Raw genomic sequence first — 23,474 nt, 5'->3', positions numbered from 1 at the left:
AGGCTGACAACATTTGCTTGTGATTGCATATCCCTAGAGATGGCATTTCAGAGCAGAGGCACGGAGGAGATGCCCAGGGAGAGGGAGTGAAAGGCTAGAAAGGTAGAAGAGAGCTGCGGGGACAGGGCCTGGAGGTGCTCTGCCATTTGGTGGTCAGGGGGAGGAGACAAGTGAGGTAACAGATAAGGACTAGCTTTAAACAGGAAAGCAGGATGTTGTTATTGTTGGGCTGCTATGAACTTAGGGTGTATAATAATGGGCATCTTTGGCAGATACTGCTACATTATATGAGAGAGCTCACACTTCACGCTTGCAAATCTGCAAGGCTATTTCCTTGAAGTTTTTCTGACCCTATGAAAAGAAAAAAAAATCTACCAGGGGGGATTTGTTCTTATCCTGTCATGCAACAGTAATTTCATTTTCAAATCATTAACAGGAAGGCATCCTTATTTGATCATTCTTGATACAAAACTCTATCTTAGAAGCCTGATACCATCTCCTCAACTTCCCCAAGAGCTTTACTGATTTCAGTTGTGAACCCTTAGCTCTAAATAAACATGATGTGAACCTGGCTCCTTCCTGAACCTCTTTTGGTATCTATCAGCTGATTCCTTTTTTTTTTTTTTTTTGACCTCCTGTCCTGGCATTTTGCTGTAGATTATTACCAGAATTTCATTGCTACCTTACACGATAGGAGCAGATAATGGAGAGCTGAACTTATTTTCTAATTTACTTTGAAACCAAATTTTAGATTACATGTATGAGGAGGGGAAGAGCCAGGCTATGATGGGTGAGAATAGTCTTTAACTCTGAATATAAATGAATTTTAATAGGAAAGCTTCTTTCTCAAGAACTCTCAGTGTGGATAGGAGTGGGGGTGGGGTAGAGGTGCTTGGTTTCCAAAACATAAATGCAATCGAAAGCCGACCTTCCCTAGTCTAGCCCGCCAGACTCCTATTCAAAGCTAGTTGGTTTCTTTGAATTCCACCCAGCTTTTCTCTTCATAACAGGAAACTTTATTGTGCTCACCTTAAAGGTAAAAAGGCCCTTTCAAGATGATACTTTGCCTTACCCGAGAGATGTGCTGGGGGGAGGTGTTTACTTTTCTGAGACACCTATAGAAACAAATCTATTTCTCAACTTGTGGCCATTTGAATTGAAAGAGCTTCATTTGAATCTGGGACTTGGAAAGCATTTGATCTTTGATTCCCCGCATGCCCCACTCCAGGGGCTTCGAAGCTGAGGGTAGCCAGCAGGGGCCATGTGGTCCAGAGCACCAGCCCTGGACCAGGCTGCCTGGGTCTAACTTCTGTCCTGTCCCAGCCAGCTGTGTGAGTCTGAAATCTAACCTATCCATACCTCAGCTTGCTTATCTTTATAATAGCTGCAAAGTCAAGTCATGGCCGTCTTGAGGTACTTATTCTAAGGTGTAAATAAGCAAGTCTAGGTGAGGTGTTCAGAAGACTGCATGAACTACACAGGCATTATATTACCTGGAGCTGGTGTTATCCCCACGTTGGAGCAGCTGATGGGATCCTGTAGTATGAGCGGCCATTCAAGCCCTGCTGCTGTGCTCAGTCCTCCACGTGTGCATATGTGCCTGAAGCAGATACTATTATTTTAGTCATTTCAGGGCTGAAATTTCATCCCAGGTCAGTCTAACAACAAATCCCAGTGCTCACTCCCTCCGCTGTACTGGAGCACAGCCTGTCACTTGGCCATGGGGCATTGGGTGTGTGGGGGAATGTGTGCTGGAAAGTGGAGTAGGGGATGGCAGAAGGAAGTGAAGATTCCTAGTCTGTGACCAGGTGATCAGACAGTCATGGAGACTCCTTGCCCCTTGTCATTCTTCCTGGAGAGGAATTGTGTGGGGGCAGTCACCTGGGGAGGGGCTCAGGGCTTCTGTCTTCCTGGGATTTGGAATTTGTCTTCCTTCTTGCAATCTTGCCTTCCATCAGTTGTTTATTTTATTACAGCCTCTACTCCTTGCCTCTCTTCTTGAAACCCCAAGTACCTGTATGCATGTATTGGGGGACGGATAAAGAGTTAAGAGCCTTAGAGCAGAGTGGCAGAGGTTCTAAACCCGGGTAGTGAAAGAACTCTGACCTGGAAATGAGGAGACCAAAGTCCTGGTCATTTCTCTGCTAATAGTGAGCAGGATAACCCTGCTAAAGTCATGGAATCATTCTGGGCTTTGTTTATGAGGTGAGGAGTAGAAGTGTCTGATACCTGGTGGTTCAGCCTTTCCCTGGATCTCTGACCTCTGGGAGGTTGTTGGTGGTGGCAGTGAGAGTGTGTGGCAATAGAGGAGGTGATGGAGATGATGATGATGGTGGTGGTGGAAGTGGTGACAGAGAGGGTGATGGGGTAGGGGTGATGGTGATGATGGTAGAGGAGGTGATGGAGATGCTGACATTGGGAATGATAATGTCATGATGGAGGAGGAGGTGGTAGAGGAGGTGATGGAGATGGTGTGATGGTGGAACTGGTGGCAGGGAGGGTGATGGGGCATGGGTGATGGTGATGACGATAGAAGAGGTGATGGAGATGTAGCGGCAAAGAGGGTGGTGGGGTGGAGGTGATGATGAAGGTACTAATGGTCATCACTACGAAGGGCCCTTGGCTGGCAGCAGGCACTCTATTGAGCATTTTATTACCACGTTTCATCTTCCCAGCAGTTCTTGTTTGGTCCATTTTATAGATAAGCTTGGATGAGTAAAGCTGAACGTCCCTTGGTCGGTGGAGTTGCCAGATGGAGGCAAAGCCAGAGGGGCCAGGACATATACCATTGGAACATCTGTGATAGGCACAGAGCAGGAGGGTGGGTAAGCCAGCCTTCCTCATGTTTTCTCACCACGTTCTCGGCCTCTATGACCAAGCTGTGCCCCGAGAGAAATTGAGGATTCTAATTGCAGGACTGCATTCTGCTGGGGCCACCAGAAAGATAACCTCAAAATAGTCTTTCCCTGCCCCCCACCTTCCCCATCACCAAATTCTCTTCTAGATGTTTCCTCTTCATCTCTAAGTCATCAATTCGGCCGCTGACCTCAACCTTTATGCTTTGACTCTTGGTCTGCAGCCTCTCTAACAAAGAATTGTGGCATCTTCACGGGGGCCGTGATTTATCACATTATTCGGAGACAAATGACTGTCCTCCAACTTGTCTCTCTGGTAAATGTGGCTCTTATATATCCTGTTTTACCTGCTGACCCTCACTGTATGCTGCTTATATCCATCAGGCCATCTTGCAGAGAAACAGGATAAGAAACACGTTTTTTGTGTAGATAATCCAGGGATTGGCCAGTCGCACAGTGGGGTGGGATGCTAGAACTGTCATCCCCCGAAGGCACTCGACAGAATCAAGACTTTTCAACCCCTGTCTAGACCTCTTTGTTGGGCTCAAGAGTTTTTGTCTTGCTTGAATGAATGGCCAATTCTTTCTGGAAGTTCCCACTGTCTCCTTCCCTTCCCCTCAGGATGGGGGATGGAAATCATGCAGGTGCTAGCCTCCGTGTCAGGAGGGTTAGTATGGAACCCTCTGGACAGGGAAGCTAGCCTCAGATTGACTCTGTATATATTAGATGCATTCAAGTTTGAAAATTTTAAAATTTATTTGACAGCATGAGCATGTACAATCAGGGGGAGCAGCAGGCAGAGGAGAGGGGAAGCAAGCTTCCTGCTAAGCAGAGAGCCCACAGTGGAGCTCGATCTGAGATCATGACCTGAGCTGAAGGCAGACACTTAACTGACTGAGCCATCCAGGCGCCCTAGATGAATTCAAGTTTTAAATGCCTTCTTGCTCAGCCCTCACCTGGAACCTCCAACACCCTCCCGACCACCCACAAAGGTTGACAGAGCAATCAGTACATAATGGTTTTCTGTCCTGTGCCGAGGATACAGGAGTGAACATGGGACATCTTGTTCCCATGGAGTTTATGGTCTAGTTGATGCTGCGGTGTTCGGATGACAGGGACAGGAGTAAAAGGTGCTAGTGAACTTGTAGTAGGAAACTTGAAATGCAGCCTTGTGGAGTCAGGAAGGCTTCCCGGAGGCAGGGACAGCAGAAACTTGTTGAATAAGAGCTGAACAAAGTATAGACAGTCAAGAGGAGAGGGGTGGGATGAAGGGACCAAAGGGAAGGAAGAGCAGAAGGGAGAGAGATGTGGTCCGGGTCTGGGCATGTGCAGAGTCTTGGGAGTCTCGGGAGGACAGACTGAGGGGTGTTCACCCCACCTGGGCCTGGCCGGCCTCAGTCATAGGCACTCAGCATTGGTTCTCTCAGGGTCTCTGTCTTGCTGCACAGAGGGGGCACAAGCAAGGACCTTGGAACTAGAGAGGCAGGGGGAGATCTGCAGACGCATCCACTCGTCTCCACGTTCCCAGAATGCTCTGGTGCCTCTGCGGAGCGCTTGGTGGAGTGTGGCTTTCCCCAAGGATTGTGTGGTTTCCCTGGATTCTGAGGGGAGCTCACGGCCAGTACGGACACCACCAGACTGGGATGCCCTGTGTTTGGACTCCTGGGCTGTGCGAATTTAGGCTCTTCACCCCACTTCCCTGGGGATTCTCCTGGTTTACCAGTAGACTCCACTCTTCTGTTGTTTTGTTTTGTTTTGTTTTTTGTTTTTCAGAGCTGACATCCTGAGGCTTTGATTCTCTACCCTTTGCAAGTACCTAAATTCCATTAAAACTGCAGGCTTTCAGCCATAAAAGCTGACGAGGGTTTGTACGTGGTGGGGGGGGGTGGGGTGGGATGAGTTGGTCCCCTGGAGGGGGGCCTGGCCATCCCACAGTTGGCAGCTTCCGCCCTTATTCATGGCCCTCGTTACCAACACCCACTCTGTGCTGGGTGTTTCAAGAGAGGAAGCCTTTCTTTCTTTCTTTCTTTCTTTCTTTCTTTCTTTCTTTCTTTCTTTCTTTTATTTATTTGACAGATCACAAGTAGGCAGAGAGGCAGGCAGAGAGGGAGGAGGAAGCAGGCTCCCCGCTGAGCAGAGAGCCCGATGCGGGGCTCGATCCCAGGACCCTGAGATCATGAGCTGAGCTGAAGGCAGAGGCTTTGACCCACGGAGCCACCCAGGCGCCCCAAGGAAGCGTTTCTTGTTGAGGAGCAGCCTTGGGCTTTTGTGGCCGCACCGCACATCAGACCTAACTGTCCGCGGACTGAGAACCGACTTTTGCATAGAAAGCTACACCACTGCATACAGTTGAGATCCACGGAGAAAAATACGTTTTAGTGGATTGCAGTTGATCTGGGAACATGCATTCGTAAAGGAACAGAGGCACTAAAGCGTAATGCTGACCCTAAATGCTGCTTGCTTTGAGCGCACGTGACTGTCCTACAGCCCCCAGACAGGAGGGCTTGTTTTAGAAATACATATTTGCACTTGTAGCGATTTATAGTTGGTCGTCTTATCCTGAAGCTTGTAGAGCAGGAGATGGATGTGATGCTTAGCAAATCGCAGACCATTTTGGAATCTGGGTCTCTGGCCTCAACATGGTGGATGGAGCCACATGCGGGGCTGAGTCCTTTTCTAGGCTCCATCACATAGTGGGGCAAAGACAGGGACATCAAACCATCCGTCTTTGTGGACAGAAGCAGCCATGTGTGGCTTTTAGATCATTTTAAAATTGTGGCCTGTGCCCTTCTCTGAAAACAAATTCTCCCCGCTCTTCTGTCTTCTTAACAACATTTCTCAATAGGAAAGAGGGCAAGAAGGCAGATGGATTTATACTGAAGTCACTCTGCCCGTAGGTCTCTGGGAAAGTGACCTTAAGGAATCCAAGCTTGCCCTGGCAGGGTGAGAGAACACGGGACGTGGAGTGGGATCTCGTGGGGGAGGGGTGTCCAGTGCTTAGCCAACACCTGGGTCCCTCACATCCCATCTGCGTTGCTTCCAAAGCCTTTCTGCTTTCCTTGGGCAAACCTAGGGCGGTCACCACACACCACTTCCAGGAGGCCACCCATTAGCTGAGGGGTTTGCCTGCTCCTGATGCAGTTACCTCCTCAAAGGCAGCCAAGAAGGTCTTGCAAAGGGAAAAGGTGTGTGGGGGGACAGCCTAAGCAAGGGCTGGCTGCAGCCTGATTATGGTGACCTTGGGAAGAGACGGAGGGGAGAAAGGAGAAAGGCCAGAGAGAAGAAAGGGAGGAGACAGGACCCCGGCAAGGGCGTGCACAGAAATGAGGGAAGGGTTCTCACTGTCCACTCAGTCTGCAGGCCTTCAGGGAAAATGGGACTCCAAAATGTGACCAGTGTGACCGTGACAGGATCACAAATGCCTGATGAGGCAGACTCCCTCTCTGCTTGTGCTTGTCTTAGACTCGTCCTCAGATCTGAGTTAGCATCAGAACCAACGGGTGGGCTTGGTACTTCCAGACTGCTGGGCTCTGCTCCCAGTGTCTCTGACTCAGCAGGTCGGGTTGGGATCGAAGATGGGTATTGCTAAGAAGTTCCCCAGAGGGGCTGATGCCGCTGTTCCAGGAAGCCTGTTTAAAGAACTACTGTCTCAGAGATTAGAGACCAGACCAATGTTCATGCTGATTTGGGCTCCTTGGATAGGACAAAGTCAGCGAGATCAAGGTCTCAACTAGCTGGCAGGAGCAGTCTGTCAAATGCAGAGATATAAATTGGGAAAGCACTAAAACCTTTTATTGGATGTATTTGTCTTTTCCTGGCTTTTCATTCAACTAACCATATGCTTACTTTCCACTGACAGTTGCTATTTAAATGTCACTTGACAAGCAGCCGTTCCTTACCATACTTTACGCTGGTTAATTTATTGTCCACAAAACCTTATGGAGTGTTCTCTAATAGGCCTCATTTCCCACTTTCTCCACCCACCCCTTCGTTCTGGTTCTGGCCCTGGCTGGCAGCTCTCAGAATGTGCTGCTATTGGACTCCCCATCCTCTCTTGATGCTGTGTCTTTGCCTGGGTGCCCTTGTCCAGGCTAACCCTCGCTCTCCTTTAATTTTCTGGGCATTCACCCCCAGTGGGAGGGTCAGCCAGTCTGAGCCACTATGAAACTGTAGCCAGATGGCTCTCATGGCCCTTTGCTAGCAGTCACCCGGCTGTGGCTGCCTCGACCTCCTCAGCTTTTTATCACTAGTGCCTAGGCCAGGGTCTGGCATAGACCTCAGCCAATCAGGAGATGGGTGCAGAGAGTCCAGAGAACATAAATTGGTTGGGGGAAGTGATTGCGGATATATCTAACACCTAATCACTGCAGTTGGGTTAGAGAGAACTTGACTCTCGGGGCAGAAAGGAGAGAGAAAAGCTATGCTAAGCACAGAAAACCTAAAGCATTCTCAACATCCCCCTGTACTCTGAGGCTTCAGTGATTCCATAAAATGGGATTCCCAACACCAGGTAGAAAAGCAAATCTTTGGGATTCCTTTAAATCCCGCAAACTACATTTGCTGGAGAGAGAGGGAATTTCCAGATCTTTCCGGCTTAGCACAAAGTATTCTTTTCTAGCAGGTAGTTATGTAAAGTGGACAGTCTGATGGATAGATGGAGCCCTTTTCAGCTGGGTCACCAGATTAGGAACTGGATTCATGTCTTGTTTTCCAAAAACGCTCCAGCTCCCCGTGGCTGCATTGGATCTTCCTTGTGGGGAAAGCATGTGCCGCAGGGCCTTATTATATGTTTATTTCTTGAGGAGCCTGGTGCTAAAACAATTCAGGCAGTGTGCGGAACAGATGTGCTGCCTTTAGCTGAGATCTGAGACCGACCCGCCTCACCTTGCATGGCATTCCAGGCTGTGGATGGTCAGCATTTGAGTCTAAAACTGGAGCATAGGAAACTACACTTAGCTAGAACGAGAGACTCGCTTGTCAATCTCAGGTAGAATCCCATGTTCTGAGCAGTAAGTCAAGGCAAAGGGAGAGCTGTCACCCTGCCCTTGGAGGTCTTGAGTGAATCACTTAGCCTCAATTCCATCATTTGTAAAACAAAGGGGTTCTGTGCCTGGTCTCTAGAGGGAGACCCACTTGGCTATTCTCTGAGGACTCTCAGATGAATTCTGGGGAGCACATGAAGAGCTACCTTCACTTGAAAGTCGAGAGGGGAGGAAAGAGAGCCCAGAGTCAGCAGCACGAACGTCACCATGACCCAGGTGGCATAGTTTCACGTCTTCCACAGATAAAACCAGGCAGGCTGACTCAGATGCTGTTGAAATGTCAGGCTTTCGTGGGAGATGCTGTTGGACATCGGTATTACTTCTGTTTTTAAACAACATTACTCCGCTGAGAATAAATCTGTGTCATTGTCTAATGGCGCCTGTCATTTTAGTTGTAGTGATCACGGAGGAAAAATGGAAGTACTTTATGTGGAAAAACAGCTAAGCTATGAAGGTATTTCTTAACCCAGAGCACAAGGCTGTCTGGAATATAATACAAATCTATCAATAATGCAGTTAAAACAGTTTACTTTCTTAACATGACTAGGTTCAGTTCACTGATCTTCGTTCAAGTTCATAGTAAACTTACTTATCTGCAGGCTACACATTACACCATACAGACCAAAGCATTATAGATTTTTCCAAATGTGAGTCCAAACTGATGGCAGCCAAACATAAATTTAGTCAAATCTTTAATATACTCTGTTAAGGCCCGAATAAGATTTTCAAGCTTTGTCTCAGAGTAGCTAGGACGAGAGCTGGACCAGTCGCAAATAGCCCAATAAAAAGTTACCTTTGGACATGATATTTATTCTCACTGCCATCTAAAATAATGTACCATTTTTCTTTTTACAAATGTAAAAGTGAGCAATTACTTGACATTGTGAAATGACAGATTTTACAAGGGAGCTGGTTTGGTTCTCCCCAACTTGTCCCCAGAGGCTGACCTCTATTCCATGGCCCACGGAGGCACACTTCAGATCCGACAGTGGTGAGTGCTTATATGCCTAATGCTCCATTTTCCTAGAACAAAATTATCTTCCAAAGCATAGGAGCAAAGACACCACCACTTCTGCCCACCGCTGCTTGCAGTGGGAGAAGAATATTCCAACAGCCCAACCAAGTGTCTGGCACAATCTGCTATTCCACAGTGCCGAGGCGGGGTTTCGGATGAGAAATACGAAATACCATTTTGTGCTTTGAGAATTATTTAGGCCGTCACTAACTGGCAGTCCCCTCCTATGGAAGGCTTTTCGTATGTAAAGACTGGCTGGACCTGCTCTACCCAAGGCTGACAAAGCATACTCTGATATGGGATCTGGGTCTGCTCGGCTGCCTCAGAATCTTTTTTTTTTTTTTAATTTTATTTTTTTCATTATGTTCAGTTAGCCAACATAGAGTACATCATCAGTTTTTGATGTTCAGTGATTCATTCGTTGTGTCTAACACCCAGTGCTCATCAAGTCACATGCTCTCCTTAATGCCCATCACCCGACTACCTCAGACGCCCCACCCCCTCCGTAACCCTCCATTTGTTTCCTGGAGTCCTGAGTCTCTCATGGTTTGTCTCCCTCTCTGATTTCTTTCTGCTCAGTTTTCCCTCCCTTGCCCTGTGGTCTTCCGCACTATTCCTTATATTCCATATATGAGTGAAACCATATGATAATCACATCCAAATCTTAGGAAGAATATTAGGAATCGTGGGATTCCGTGGTTGGACAGGACTCCCTGGGTATGTGGCTGGGAAGGGGCAGGTGGGAAAATGGGAGGAGACACTAAGGAGTCCTTCTGTGGGGATGGGTACTTGACCCTGTGCCACAGACACTAGCCAGGTACGGCTAGTAACCAACAGAATGGTGTAAGAACAAAAGCCACATTGGGTCTCAAAGTACGAAAAAAAATAATGTTAAAACTCTCAATTTTAGGTTGATTGCATATTGACATTGTGTGTGAAATAATATTTACTGTAGATTCGGTTAGGAAATGTTAAAATTGACACCCCCTTTTTCTACTTTCTGGATGTGACTATTCAAAATTTTAATTTTAAAGCCACCTACGTGGCTTATATTTCTAGTGATCAGTGCTGCTTTATATCCAGTTCACAGGGTGGAATTATGGCTCATGTTCACACGTGTTTCCTGTATTTTTTAAACAGGAGAAAATGAGAAACAATCATAATCCGGAGTCTTTCAGAAAAAATAAATGTATAAGGGAGAGTCTGAGAGTCTGGCACACACATGTCCTAGTTGTAGGATGTGGGCAACTAACCTGAGACTCAACTTCTTCTTCTGTAAAATGTACATAGTAACAGCTTTGATCTCACCAGGTTATTGTCAGAAGTGACAAATGCAGAGGAAAGCAGCACAGAGTGCTCAGCTCAGAACCTGGCATAGTGAAGAATCAATACTTCGTTATTCTTGGTTATATGTCAAGATTTTTCTGATGCCTTACCATTTCTGTTTAAGATTCAGAGAGAGCGAGTGGCATGAGCCCGGGTAGGAGCAGAGCGAGAGGGAGAAGAACACTCCTCTCTGAACAGGGAGCCCAATATGGGGCTCGATCCCAGGACCCTGACATCATGACCTGAGCTGCAGGCAGACGCTTAACCAATAGAGCCACCCGGGCGCCCCTCTGATGGCTCATCTTTACTTAATCCCTGTGGATTTCTAACTCCGCTCCTTGTCTCTCTTGTTCTCCAAGTTCCTGTTTGCCATCCTGCCTTCTGTTGTATATCAGACAGCCAAGGTTTCGCCTTATCACTGCAGAAGCTTGGGTCTGGTTCCCAATTTTTGGCAACTTGTTCAGAATAAGGCACCTCCCACTTACTGACTTTAGCTCACTTGGATTTCAGAGCAAAAATTTTCTCCTGGCTGAAACTGCAAATCAGGACACGGCACTTCGACTGCTCGTGTCCCTTGCCTCATCCCCAAGATACCTGGTCTTGCCTTTGACTGCACTGCGTCTTTTGACGAGAAGGTCAGTCAAGACCAACTGATGCCACCAAAGAGGGTGAGGGTAACAAGAAAGGTCATGTAACCAGTTGCTCAGGAGAACCAGGCCAAGGCCAGAACAACTTTGTAACTTGCCCTCAAACCTGGCCCTTTTTCTGTTTTCCTTCGAGGGGCTTGGAAAGCCATGCTGTGATCAAGTAAGGACAAGTGGGTTCTCGTCGCCTTCTAGATTCTTGCTGCCTGAAGTGGCGCCTCCCACAGTGGAGCAGAACACACATCCGAAACCCTGTGCTCGATGTCCATGTTCTGGGAACTAAGTCTTCAGATGAAGCTGGTTGTACTTGTCTGCAGTGGCAGAGAATAGAAAAGAACTTAAGCCTCGATGAAGACATGTAGCTTCCCTAGGTATGAGAAGCTTCCTAGTTCTTTCAGTTAATGAGATGAACCTTTTAGTCAGAACTGCTGCCAGTATAAACAAGGAGAAATCACTTACGGACCCACTTGGAACAGCACGCGCGGCTGGAATGCGTCCATGTCCGTGCTTTTTGAAGCAGTGGGAAAAAGGCTCCCACTTGCCTATGCAAGTATTTTTGTTGTTATTGTTTAAACACAGAAATGATTCTTCCCATCCACCAGCTTTAACTAGGTGATTCAGAGGATACTCCTTAGGTGATTTTTTTTTTTTTTTTTTTTTTTTTTTGGTCTTTGCGATTCACTGAGTGTTCTCAGGGAAGCAAACTCAAAGAAATAAGCAAACTGGTTTGTGTTTTAAGCTTGGGCTGAGGTTTGACAAGAGAAACCCTTGGAAATTATCAGGGAGACTGGAGCTTCCTGGGCCTTCTTTGTGGACAGCTGGGTTTTGTGGAGGATTTATTGAGGGAACTGGGTTATTACCGGGGTAGAGAACATACCGAGGGCCACTCCAGCCACCAGGTAAGGAAGGCATGCCAAGGCGAGTGCGTGTGAGAGGGCCAACCCTGGAGGCATGAACAGAGCTGGTTTTCTGGGAGCATTTGTGAACAAAATGTTTCCCATGGATCAGAGGCAGTCAGAGATTATTGCCAACCATCGTTTCCCTGTGGTTTCCTAGAAAATACAAAGGTTCAAAATGTGAATGGATCTTCCTTACTATGATAAGCAGATTTAAGAGAGGGAGGGAGCATTTCTAAAAATTCAGTACACAGCTGTAAGATACCAGCTCTCTACACAGGCACTTACATTCTGGTGTCTGGGCTCCGGAGTGAAGAGAGCAAATGTTCTGTAGATTCCTGGTCTTCCTTTTTTGGGATGTGTTTTTTGGTTGTTGTTGTTTTTGTTTTGTTTTTGTTTGGTCACTGTAGACAAATGTTCCTTTTCTCTGTCAGAGGTCATAGAAACAGAGATGTGTGTGTTGAGATGTAAATAAAGGGGCATGCAAATATAACCCTACAGTCATCCTGTGATCAATTTACGGGTCAGAGCGGTGTCTCTTGAGGGCCTGATCCTTTTGGAGGCTGATGTAGCTCAGAGCCACAAAGGCCATGAGCATGCTATTGGCTAAACTTGAAAGCTGTTTTATATTTTCCATTACTTGAGGATAATTGTCTTTTTCCCCCATGAGGATGGAAGAGATGATACAATGAAATATATTTGAAAAGGAACAGAAGTGCTGTTGCAGGAATGAGAATTAGAATTCCAGGTGTACACCCCTAGTAGATACATGTCCAGGAAACATTCTCAGTGACAGGCTCTTCCCGATTTTGTGTCCCTTGAAATTGAATGCACAATCAGTGTAACTAAACATGCTTCTTTGTGGCAAGGGACACCATTTCCATTTGTCTTGAAAATATCACTGGGTCTTTATGTGGACATTCTTCAAAGTACAAATACTGTTTCACCTGATTTTGCAGAGTGTATACATCTGTTTCCTGAAAAAGAACTGGATTGCTAAGACTACATAATATGCTTTCTGGATGAAAACATTTTTTTTTTTTTAATTAAGAGCTATCAACAGGTACAAACAATTGTCTAAAGCATTTAACGGTCTAACACAGTCCACGCCCTGGGGCTTGAAATACTGTGAAATTCCTTTTTGCTAGCCCCAAGAGAAGCTGTCAAGCACAACACTGAAAAATCGGTACCATTTTCTGACCGGTAAGCGCAGATCTGGGGAGCTCAGTATTTTGTTCCTTGCATTATTGTTCTCATGCTGTTTCTGTCTTGCCTCTCGCCTGCTCAGGGCTGATTGTCGTGACCTTGGCGGTCTGCTGGATGCCTAACCAGGTGCGGAGGATTATGGCAGCAGCCAAACCCAAGCACGACTGGACCAAGACCTACTTCCGGGCGTACATGACCCTCCTCCCCTTCTCCGACACCTTCTTCTACCTGAGCTCCGTCATCAACCCGCTCCTGTACAACGTGTCCTCGCAGCAATTCCGCAGGGTGTTTGGCCAGGTGCTGCGCTGCCACCTGACGCTGCCCCACGTCAACCACAGCAAGCACCTGCGCGCCCACCGCGCCTCCGCCGAGGCCAGCACCCGCTCAGCGCTCCGCCCCCTGATCTTCAGAGCTTCGCGTTCCAACTCCTCCGCAAGAACGAACAAGGTTTTCTTGAGCACTTTCCAGAGCGAGGCCAAGCCCCAGTCTGAGCCCCAGCAATTGAGTCTCGAGTCACTAGAGCCCAACTCGGCAATGAAACCACCCACTCCTGCCACGGGGAATGGTTTGCAGGAGCATGAAGTGTGAATGTCAGGTATGGAAGCCTTGAAGGCTAACCGGCCTTCTGACTCCCCCAACGAAAGCAACATTATCCTGACACAGCGATGACGAACTGTGCCCTTAGGAGGGACAGCAGTGGGAGCTAGGGGCCTTGGGGGAAAATGGACGCCCACCTAAGTGCCTTCTAAGGGCGGATTCTGCCAGCTGGACCTTGCCTCGGGAGAGACAGAGCAGCCTTTTGCTTACGCCTTCCCTTCCTTTAAATACACACTGAAAATTCAGACTGAATTTATTCAGAGCTTACAAAAAATGTTTTTACACTGAGCTCTTTCGGTGACAAAGGAACTGAACGAAAGAGAACACACTCCCCTCCCCACCCAGAATAACAGGACACCCAGGAGAAGCTTGGGGAGCAGAGGGAGCGGAGGGCCCGAAGAACAAAGCAGGAGGGGCGCGCATCTCCTTCAGCTTCAGCAGTGAGCCAAGAGGAGGGCCAAGTGGAGGAGCAGGACGGTGGTGGGGAGCCCGGGCCGGAGGGCCAAGGCAGAACTGCTCCGTTTCTTGGGCCGGGGCCCGTTGCAAAGAGGGGTGTTGCAGCAGCTGATGCACACTGAGTTCAGTTTCCCAGGGGAGCAGAAGGACTGGTACCCGGCGGAGGCGATGAGGCAGGCCGCTGAAGACGCACACGACTTCCGGTACATGACGCCTGCAACACAAACCCAAGGACTTGGGTTAATGCTGGTGCCCAAAGGGGAGCTCATCCTTCCTCCTCCCACAGCCCACGCACCTGGAGGGGCGAGGAAGGTAGTTTGGGTTGTTTCCTTGAGCACCCACCCCTCCCCCAACACTACCTATAAGAAAGAGGACTTCTTCCCCCTATAGCTCCATTACTTTTGACAAATTGCGGTTATCTCCACTAGCTGTTTGGAACAAAGAGCTATTAAATCAAAGTTTGCTTTTAAAAATGATATAGAAATTATTATTTTTTAAAATTGCTGTAGCTATCTCATGCCATGGAGAATGATACTGTATCACCTCTGGATATCATCAAATCCTAAAATTCTCCAAAGAACTAACCCCCATGAGAATAAGATCTCTACTGAAGGGGCCTTGGTTTTTCTGAGGTTTCAAGGTTCCCTAGATTTTAGGGAGGGCGTGGCCCAATGTTGACAATGTACCCAAGAGAGCCTTATTCTAGGAAACAACTTTGCCCTCAGAATATATGGCCATCTGCCTATGTAGCGTCACACCACCTCCATTCAGTAACATGCTGTGTAGTTATGTGAAGGAGCACTTAAGACCTGTCCAACTGACAGCACAGTCCTCAGAGGAGTTTATCTTGAATATTCAAGTTCTTTAAGCTGGAACCTTATTCAAGTCAAATAATAGCTAACTTCATTTGCGTGCTTACCTGTAGGCCATGCAGTCTACAGTGGACTGCTGTGTACTGGTTCAACCCTACAAGAGAGATCCTCATTTCACAGATGGGGAGCATGAAGGGCAAGAGAGATTTAGGAACTTACCCAAGGTCACGCTCCTGGAAAACAGAGGAGATGGGATTTGAACCTAAATTCTGGCTCCATTCTGTCAAGTCCTTACTAGTATATATACCAAAGTTGCCAGACAGTAAACCACAAAAATATTTTTTTGGGGGGAGTGGGGTGGTTGGAGGACAACAGTATCTCCTACTGAAGCTGGACCTGGACGTGAGGGGCTCTGGCTTGTGTGCTGCCCTGCACAGCTGAGGGCTCCAACCCACCTTACCTTCGGACTCCCTTCGGAGATGGGTGTTTGCAGGCAGTGCTTCTGTTTGCACCTTCCTCCCCTTTCTGAATCATGGTTTTGGGTTATGGAGAAATAGTAAAGAATTGAGCAACCTAAAACTTCCAAGTGGGAGGTAAAGAAATACTTTAAAACACAATTTTAAGTCATTTTTGTTCTCTAGCTACAAGTTTGAAAGGATGGATTTTCTAACTTTTTAACACTATAGACTGTAGCTGCTCTGGTAAGATTTATCAGGTAAGATATCTCAGACAGGATCTGTGTGTGTGTGAGAGGCACTGTCTGCTTTGCAGGAAACCTGCTGCTGGGCATTGCCCATTTTATTCTCAGAGTCCCTACATTTTTCTATCCATTGCCATTTTAGGAGCTTCTGCTGTCATTTGCTAGTTCAATGTCAATAAACTTTCTTGAAGTGAACTTTAAAAATTAAGAATACTTAATGTATTTTTCACTGTAAAAAAAAAAAAAAAAACAATGAGATAAGGTGTCGATGCCCCCTAAGAATACCACAGGGGCACCTGGGTGGCTCAGTGGGTTAAAGCCTCTGCCTTTGGCTCAGGTCATGATCCCAGGGTCCTGGGATCAAGCCCCGCATCAGGCTCTCTCCTTGGTGGGGAGCCTGCTTCCCCCTCTCTCTCTGCCTGCCTCTCTGCCTACTTGTGATCTCTGTCAAATAAATAAATAAAATCTTAAATAATAAAAAAAAAAAAGATGTAGAGTGGCTGGACTAAACACCACCACCACCACCATCAAAACAAGACCCATCTCTACAGTGCCTACAAACTAACTGCAGATATTGCATGCAAATGGAAACCAAAAGAAAGCTGGGAGAGTTCACTTGAACAAAAGAGGCTCTAAAAGACTGTAATAAGAGATAAAGTAGGGCATTACGCAAAGGGGTCAATCCAGCAAGATAGAACATTTGTAAATATTTATGCACCAACATAGAAGCACCTAAATCTATAAAACAAATATTAATAGACCTAAGGGAGAAATAGCAATCTAACACCTAGGGAACCTTAATACCCCATTTATGTTAACAGACCATCCAGACAGAAAATCAACAAGGAAACCTACACCTTCAGTAACATTGAACTTGAGGTGGAATGTTCTGTATATGTTAAGCCCATCAAAAAGCCACAGGGCAGAGAGAGAAGATGGCACAGGAGGAGGATCCTGAGCTCACCTTGTTCCACAGCCATACGCAGGCAATATCCATATCTACACAACTAACTGAAAATAACTTGAAAATTGGAAGACCAGATATTCTACAACTCCACAGAGAAAACACCACACAGAGGAGGATAGGAGGGTTAGAGATGTAGTTGAGAAGTGAACCCCTAGAACAGATAACCACAAGTGGGAGAGAAATCACCAGCACAGAGGAGTGAGGGGATCAGACCCCACACTAGCTAACCCTAGCCCTGAGGATTTGCACTAAGATGGCCATTCCCACAATGTCTGGCTTTGAAAAATCAGCAGGCCTAAATTCTGGGAGAGCCAGAAGGCAACAGGCAAGAAAGTCCCCACGGTTAAAGAGACAGCATGCCAAGTAAATTGGCCTGAGACACAGCATAGAAACAGGACTTTGCAAAGCACCTGGGGTATGTGTAGTAGACATGTATTGACTAATCTTAGAATGTGTGCTGGAGGGGCAGGGATCTTTAGTAGGAGATTTCTCTGGGTACAAACTGCTGGGTACCATTTTTCTCCTCCCCCCCCCAGCCTAGACAGCCATCACTTGCTGGAGCCAGTTCTAATACTTTGCTAGTATCTACTTTGCTAGTATCCAAAGGACTCCAGCTCTGAAAAAGGGAGGAGATAAGCCTGCTTCTAGGAGTCTTAACTGGATGCATAGAAGCAAGCCCTGCCCTTTGGTACAGGGAGGGTAGGGCAGAGACTAATTGCAGACAGTTAGGATGACAGCTGTCCCCTGCCCCCAATCTACCAGCAAGCTCACAGTGGCTATAGCTGGGTTTCTCAATAGCAGGTGGAACAAACCCTGCCCAGAGTGCCCATAGCAACTGAAGTGGCTTACTGCAGTCGGCTGGGCTAAGGCCAGCTCCACCCCACCGTGTCCAGAGCAGATGTGGTTCAGCCACAATGGGAGGGCCTGGTTCTGTTGATGCACTATAGAGCATCATAGGACCTCTTCTATACAAGGCCACCTAATAGAAACACACACAGAGAACTAGAGAGGATGAGACAGAAGAATATGTCTTAAATGAAAGAACAAGATAGAATCACAATAAAAAAGTGAAGCTGAGATACGCTGGAGAGAATGGATAAACTCAGAACTTCAACAAGAGACGAAAAATCTAAAAAGAACCAGTCGAGCTAAAGAATACAACAACTGCAATGAAAAGATACACTGGAAGGAACTAACAGCAGATTAGAGGATGCAAAAGAAGGTATCAGCAACCTGGAAGACAGGGTAATGGAAAGCACCAAGCTCACAGCAAAAAGAAAAAGGGAATGAAAAATGAGAACAAGTTAAGGAAACTCTGCAACATCATGAAGCATTAAAAGATTTGCATTACAGGAATCCCAGAAGAAGAAGAGAGAAGGGGCAAAAACATATTTGAAGGAATAACTGAAAACTTGGCTAATCTGGGGAAGACAACAGACATCCAGATCTAGGAGGCACAGAGGGCCCCTAAGATGGTGAATCAAAGGTGCACACTAAGATACGTAGTAATTAAAAGGGCAGAAAGTGTTGACAAAAAGAGAATCTTAAAAGCAGCAAGAGGAAAGAAAAGTTATATGCAAGGGAAACCACAACAAAGCTATCAGGTGATTTTTCTTTTTTTTTTTTAAGATTTTATATATTTATTTGACAGAGAGAGAGAGATCACAAGTAGGCAGAGAAGCAGGCAGAGAGCCCTATGTGGGGCTGTATCCCTAGACCCCGAGATCATGACCTGAGCCGAAGGAAGAGGCTTAACCCACTGAGCAACCCAGGTGCCCCTATCAGCTGATTTTTCAACAGAAACATTGCAGGGTGCAAGGGAGTTTCATGATGTATTTAAAGTGCTAAAAGGAAAAAAACAAGCAAACTTAGAACCAAGAATGTACTCTGACCAGGAAAGCTATCATTCAGAGTAGAAGGAGAAACCGAGTTTCCCAAATAAAAGTTAAAAGTGTTCATTGGCGCAACACTGGCCTAGAAGGAAATGTTGAAAGGAATTCTTTAAATGTATACAAATCATAACTAGAGGAAAATTATGAAAGGAAAAAATTATACGAGTGAAAGCAAGCATATAGTAAAGGTACTGGGTTAATCACTTATAAAGCCCATAAAGATTAAAACACAAAAGTTGTTAGATCATTTACATCTATAAAAGTTAGTCAAAGGATACACAAGATAAAAATATGTAAAATATAACATGTATGTGAAATGTCAAAGGGGAGTAAAGATGTGAGGCTTTTACAGTGTGTTTGAACTTAAGTGAACATCAACTTAATATAGACTGCTGTGCATGTAGGATGTTACATCTGAATGTATGGTAACCACAAACCAAAAACCTATAAAAGATACACAAAAAATAAAACCAAGCATAACACTAAAGAAAACCATTAAACCACAAAAGAGAGCAGAGAAGAAACAGAGTAGAACTACCAGAACTGGAAAACAATTAAAATGGCAACAAATACATACCTGTCAATAATTGCTTTAAATGTAAATGGACTAAATGCTATCATCAAAAGAAGGTGACTGAGTGGATAAAAAAACCAGCACCCATCTATCTGCTGCCTACAGGATACTAACTTCAGACCTAAAGACACAGGTGAAGGGATGGAAAAAGGTACTCTATGCAGATGGAAGTGGGTGGGAAAAAGCCAGCGTAGCCATTTTTATCAAACAAAATAGATTTTAAAACAAAGAATAGAGGGAGAGAAAAAGAAGGGCATTAGATAATGATAAAAGGCTTAATTAAACAAGAAGATACAACAATTGTAAATATGCATCCATCATAGGAGAACCTAAATACATAAAGCAAATATGAAGAGACATAAAGGAAAAAATTGACAGTAATGCTGTAAGACTAGGGAATTTTAACACCCCCCTCAAATCAATGGCTCATCTAGACAGAAAATCAACAAGGAAACAGTGGCTTTTGGTGACATGTTAAGCCAGATGGAACTAACATTCCATACCCAAACAGCAGACAATACATTCTTTTCAAGCACACATAGAAATTCTCCAAGACAGATCATATGTTAGGCCACAAACCCGATCTCAATAAATTTAAGAAAACTGAAGTAATACCAAGTAAGTATTGTTACTACACTATACTTGATATTGTTACCTTTTCCAACCACAGCAACATGAAACTAGAAATCAAGTGCGGGGGGGGGGGGGGGGAATGAAAAAAACAAAAACAAAAACAAACATATTCTACTCAATAACAAATGGATCACAAATCAAAGAGGAAATTAAAAAAACACACGGAGACAAATAAAAGTGAAAACACAAAAATCTTTGAGACACAGTAAAAGCAGTTCTAAGATGGAAGTTTACATTCATATAGGAATAACTCAAGAAACAAGAAGAATCTTAATCTAACTTTATACCTAAAGGAACTAGAAAGAGAAGAACAGAGCCCAGTTAGAAGAAAGGAAATAATAAAGATTGGGTCAGAAAAATACTAAATACAGACAAAAAATGTAGAAAAGGTCAATAAAATCAAGAGTTCATTCTTTGAAAAGATAAACCAAATTGATAAACGTTTAGTCAGACTCAAGAGAAAAAGAGCACTCAAAATCAGAAATGAAAAGCAAATGCTATCACAGATTGTAAGAGAAACTATGAAAAGTTATATGCCAATAAATTAAACCTAGATAAATTCCTAGAAAAATATAGTCTTCCAAAACTAAATCTGGAAGAAATAGAAAATTTGAACAGACAAGATGCTAGTAACAAAATTGAATCAGTAATCAAAAAGGTCCAAACTAACAAAAGTTCAGGACCAGATGGCGGCACAGGTAAATTCTACCAAGCATTTAAAAAGGAATTAATATCTATTCTTCTTAACTATTCCAAAAAAAAAAAAAATAGAAGGGGGGGGAACTTGTAAGTTCATTCTTTGAGGCCCACATTACCATGAGGCCAAAACCAGAAAAAACACTACCAAAAAACAAACAAAACAACAACAGCAGCAAGACAACTACAAGGCCAATATCCCCGAGGAACATAAATAAATAAACATTAGCAAAGCAAACTCAAAAATATGTTAAGTGCTTCACCATAATCAAGTCAGATTTATTCCAGAAATGCAAGGTTGGTTCAATACTCACAAATCAATATATCGCACTAACAAGAGGAAGGATAAAAACCATATGGCCATCTCAATAGATATCAGAAAAAGCCTTTGACAAAATACAACAATGTTCATGACTTAAAAAAACTCTCAGCAAAGTGAGTTTAGGGAGAACATACCTCAACATAATAAAAGCCGTATGTGAAAAACCCACACCTAACATCAAACTAGGGAGTGAAATACTGAAAGCTTTCCTTCTAAGATCAGGAAACTAACAAGGATGCCCACTCTCACCATTTTTATTAAACATAATAATGGATGGCCTGGTGATAGCAATCAAGGAAGAAAGAAAAGGAATTTGAATTGATAAGAAGTAAAACTGTGACTATTTGCAGAATACATGACACCTCATATAGAAAGCCTTAATGTTCCACGGAAGAGCTATCAGAATAGATGAATTCCATAAAGCTGCAGGGTTCAAAGTTAATCAGTGGCATTTTTGTACACTACTAACAAAGTAGCAGAAAGAGAAACTAGGAAAACAGTCCCATTTATAACTGCACAAAAATAAAAAATTCCTAGGAATAAATTGAATGAAGGAGGTGAAAGGCCAATACTCCGAAAACTAAAATGCATCCATGAAAGAAAGTGATGATACAAACAAATGGAAAGATACTCCATGATCGTGGATTGGAAGGCTATTGTTAAAATGCCCATCCTACCCAAAGCAATCTATAGATTTAGTGCTGTCCGCATCGAAATACCAATAGCATTTTTCATAGAATTAGAACAAATAATCCTAACATCTGTATGGAACCACAAAAGCTCTTGAACAGCCAAAGCAATCTTCGGAAAGTAGAACAAGACTGGAGGTATCACAATCAATCCCAGATTTCAAGATATACTACAAAGCTATAGTAATCAAAATGGTATGGTACTGGCATAAAAATATAGATCAAAAGAATAGGATAGTGAGCCCAGAGATAAACCCACCCTTAGATGGTCAAATAAGCCATGACAAAGGAGGTAAGAACAGTCAATTGGAAAATTTCAGCCTTTTTTTTTTTTTTAAAGATTTTATTTATTTGACAGAGACAGCGAGACAGGGAATACAAGCAGGGGGCATGGGTGAGGGAGAAGCAGGCTTCCAGATGAGCAGGGAGCCTAATGCGGGGCTCGATCCCACGACCTTGGGATCATGACCTGAGCTGAAGGCAGATGCTTAATGACTGAGTCACTCAGGCACCCCAGAAATGACGGTCTTTTCAATAAATGGTATGGGGAAAATTGGACAAATAGAAAAGAATAAAACTGTACCACTTTCTTATACCATACACAAAAATAAACTCAAAATGGATTAAAGACCAAAATATGAGACCTGAAACCATAAAACTCCTCAAAGAAAATAGAGGCAATAGTCTCTTGGGCATTAGTCTTAACAACACACATATGGTTATATCTCCTCAGGCAAGGAAAACAAAAGTAAACTACTGGGACTATAACAAAATTAAAGAAGCTTTTGCACAGCAAAGAAAAACATGAATAAAACAACAAAGACAGCCCACTGAATAGAAGAAGATGTTTTCAAGTAACATATCTGGTAAGGGTTAATACCCAAAATATAAAATGAACTTACACAATTGAACACCAAAAAATAATAATAGTCAATTAAAAATGGACAGAGAACCTTAATAGACATTGTTGCAAAGAAGACATACAGATGGCCAGCAGACACGTGAGAAAAGATTCAACATCACTCATCATCAGAGCAATGCGAATCAAAACCATGGTGAGATATGACCTCACACAGTCAGAGTGGCTGGTATCAAAAACACAAGAAATAGTGAATTTTGGCAGGCATTTAACCTTCATGTACTATCAGTAGGAATGTAAATTGGTATAACTATTGTGGAAAACAGTATGAAGTTTCCTCAAAAAATTAAAAAAAATAGGAATACTATATGATCCAGTAATTCTACTACTGAGTATTTATCCCAATAAAACAAAACACTAAGTTAAAAAGATAGGGGCACCTGGGTGGCTGAGTAGGTTAAACCTCTGTCTTCTGCTCAAGTCATGATCTCAGGGTCCTGGGATCAAGCCCCGCATCAGGCTCTCTGCTCGGCAGGGAGCCTGCTTCCCCTTCTCTCTCTACCTGCCTCTCTGCCTACTTGTGATCTCTCTGTTAAATAAATAAAATCTTAAAAAAAAAAAAAGATATATGCAGGGGCACCTGGGTGGCTCAGTGGGTTAAGTCTCTGCCTTTGGCTCAGGTCATGATCTCAGGATTCTGAGATAGAGCCCCGCATCCAGCTCTCTGCTCAGCAAGGAGCCTGCTTCCCTTCCTCTCTCTCTGCCTGCCTCTCTGCCTACTTGTGATCTGTCAAATAAATAAATAAAATCTTTTTTAAAAAAGATATATGCAACCTTATGTTTATTGAAGCATTATGTACAATAGCTAAGGTATGGAAAGAACCCAACTGTCCATATGTGCTAAAAATGTACAATGGAATATTACTCAGCAATAAAAAAGAATGAAATCTTATCATTTTGACAACATGGATGGACCTGGAGAATATTATGCTATGTGAAATATACTAAATGAACTCACTTATATTGTGAAATCTAAAACACAAAACAAGGGTGCCTGCATGGCTTAGTTGGTTAAGTGTCTGACTTGGTTTTAGTTCAAGTCATGATCTCAGTGTCATAAGATCAAGCCCTGCTTTGGGCTCTATGTTGGTCATAGAGTGTGCTTAAGCTTGTCCCTCTCTTTCTGCCTCTCCACCCCCCACTCACACACTCACTCTCTCTCTTCCTCTAAACAATAAAAACAAAATGAAACCAAACATGCTTAAACACAGAGAACAAACTTGTGGCTGCTAG

General features: G+C 44.4%; 2 protein-coding genes across 3 annotated transcripts in view; one reads left to right on the top strand and one right to left on the bottom strand.

Annotated features, from left to right (window-relative positions):
* Positions 1-13,823, top strand: part of GPR39 (G protein-coupled receptor 39) — a 197,116-nt gene extending 183,293 nt beyond the window's left edge. The window contains exon 2 of the mRNA XM_032856189.1: positions 13,067-13,823. Within this exon, the coding sequence (XP_032712080.1) occupies positions 13,067-13,572 (506 nt within the window). The 3' untranslated portion in view covers positions 13,573-13,823. The remainder of the gene's footprint in view (positions 1-13,066) is intronic.
* Positions 13,817-23,474, bottom strand: part of LYPD1 (LY6/PLAUR domain containing 1) — a 43,698-nt gene continuing 34,040 nt past the window's right edge. For both annotated transcript variants that reach the window (XM_032856190.1, XM_032856191.1), the window contains one exon: positions 13,817-14,251. In XM_032856190.1, coding sequence (XP_032712081.1) covers positions 14,016-14,251 — 236 coding nt within the window. In that variant the 3' untranslated portion in view covers positions 13,817-14,015. The remainder of the gene's footprint in view (positions 14,252-23,474) is intronic.

Source organism: Lontra canadensis, unplaced genomic scaffold (genome assembly GCF_010015895.1).
Source record: "Lontra canadensis isolate GAN:19392208 unplaced genomic scaffold, GSC_riverotter_1.0 scaffold11, whole genome shotgun sequence".
Classification (NCBI taxonomy): Eukaryota; Metazoa; Chordata; class Mammalia; order Carnivora; family Mustelidae; genus Lontra; species Lontra canadensis.
This window is presented reverse-complemented; position numbering and strand designations above follow the sequence as displayed.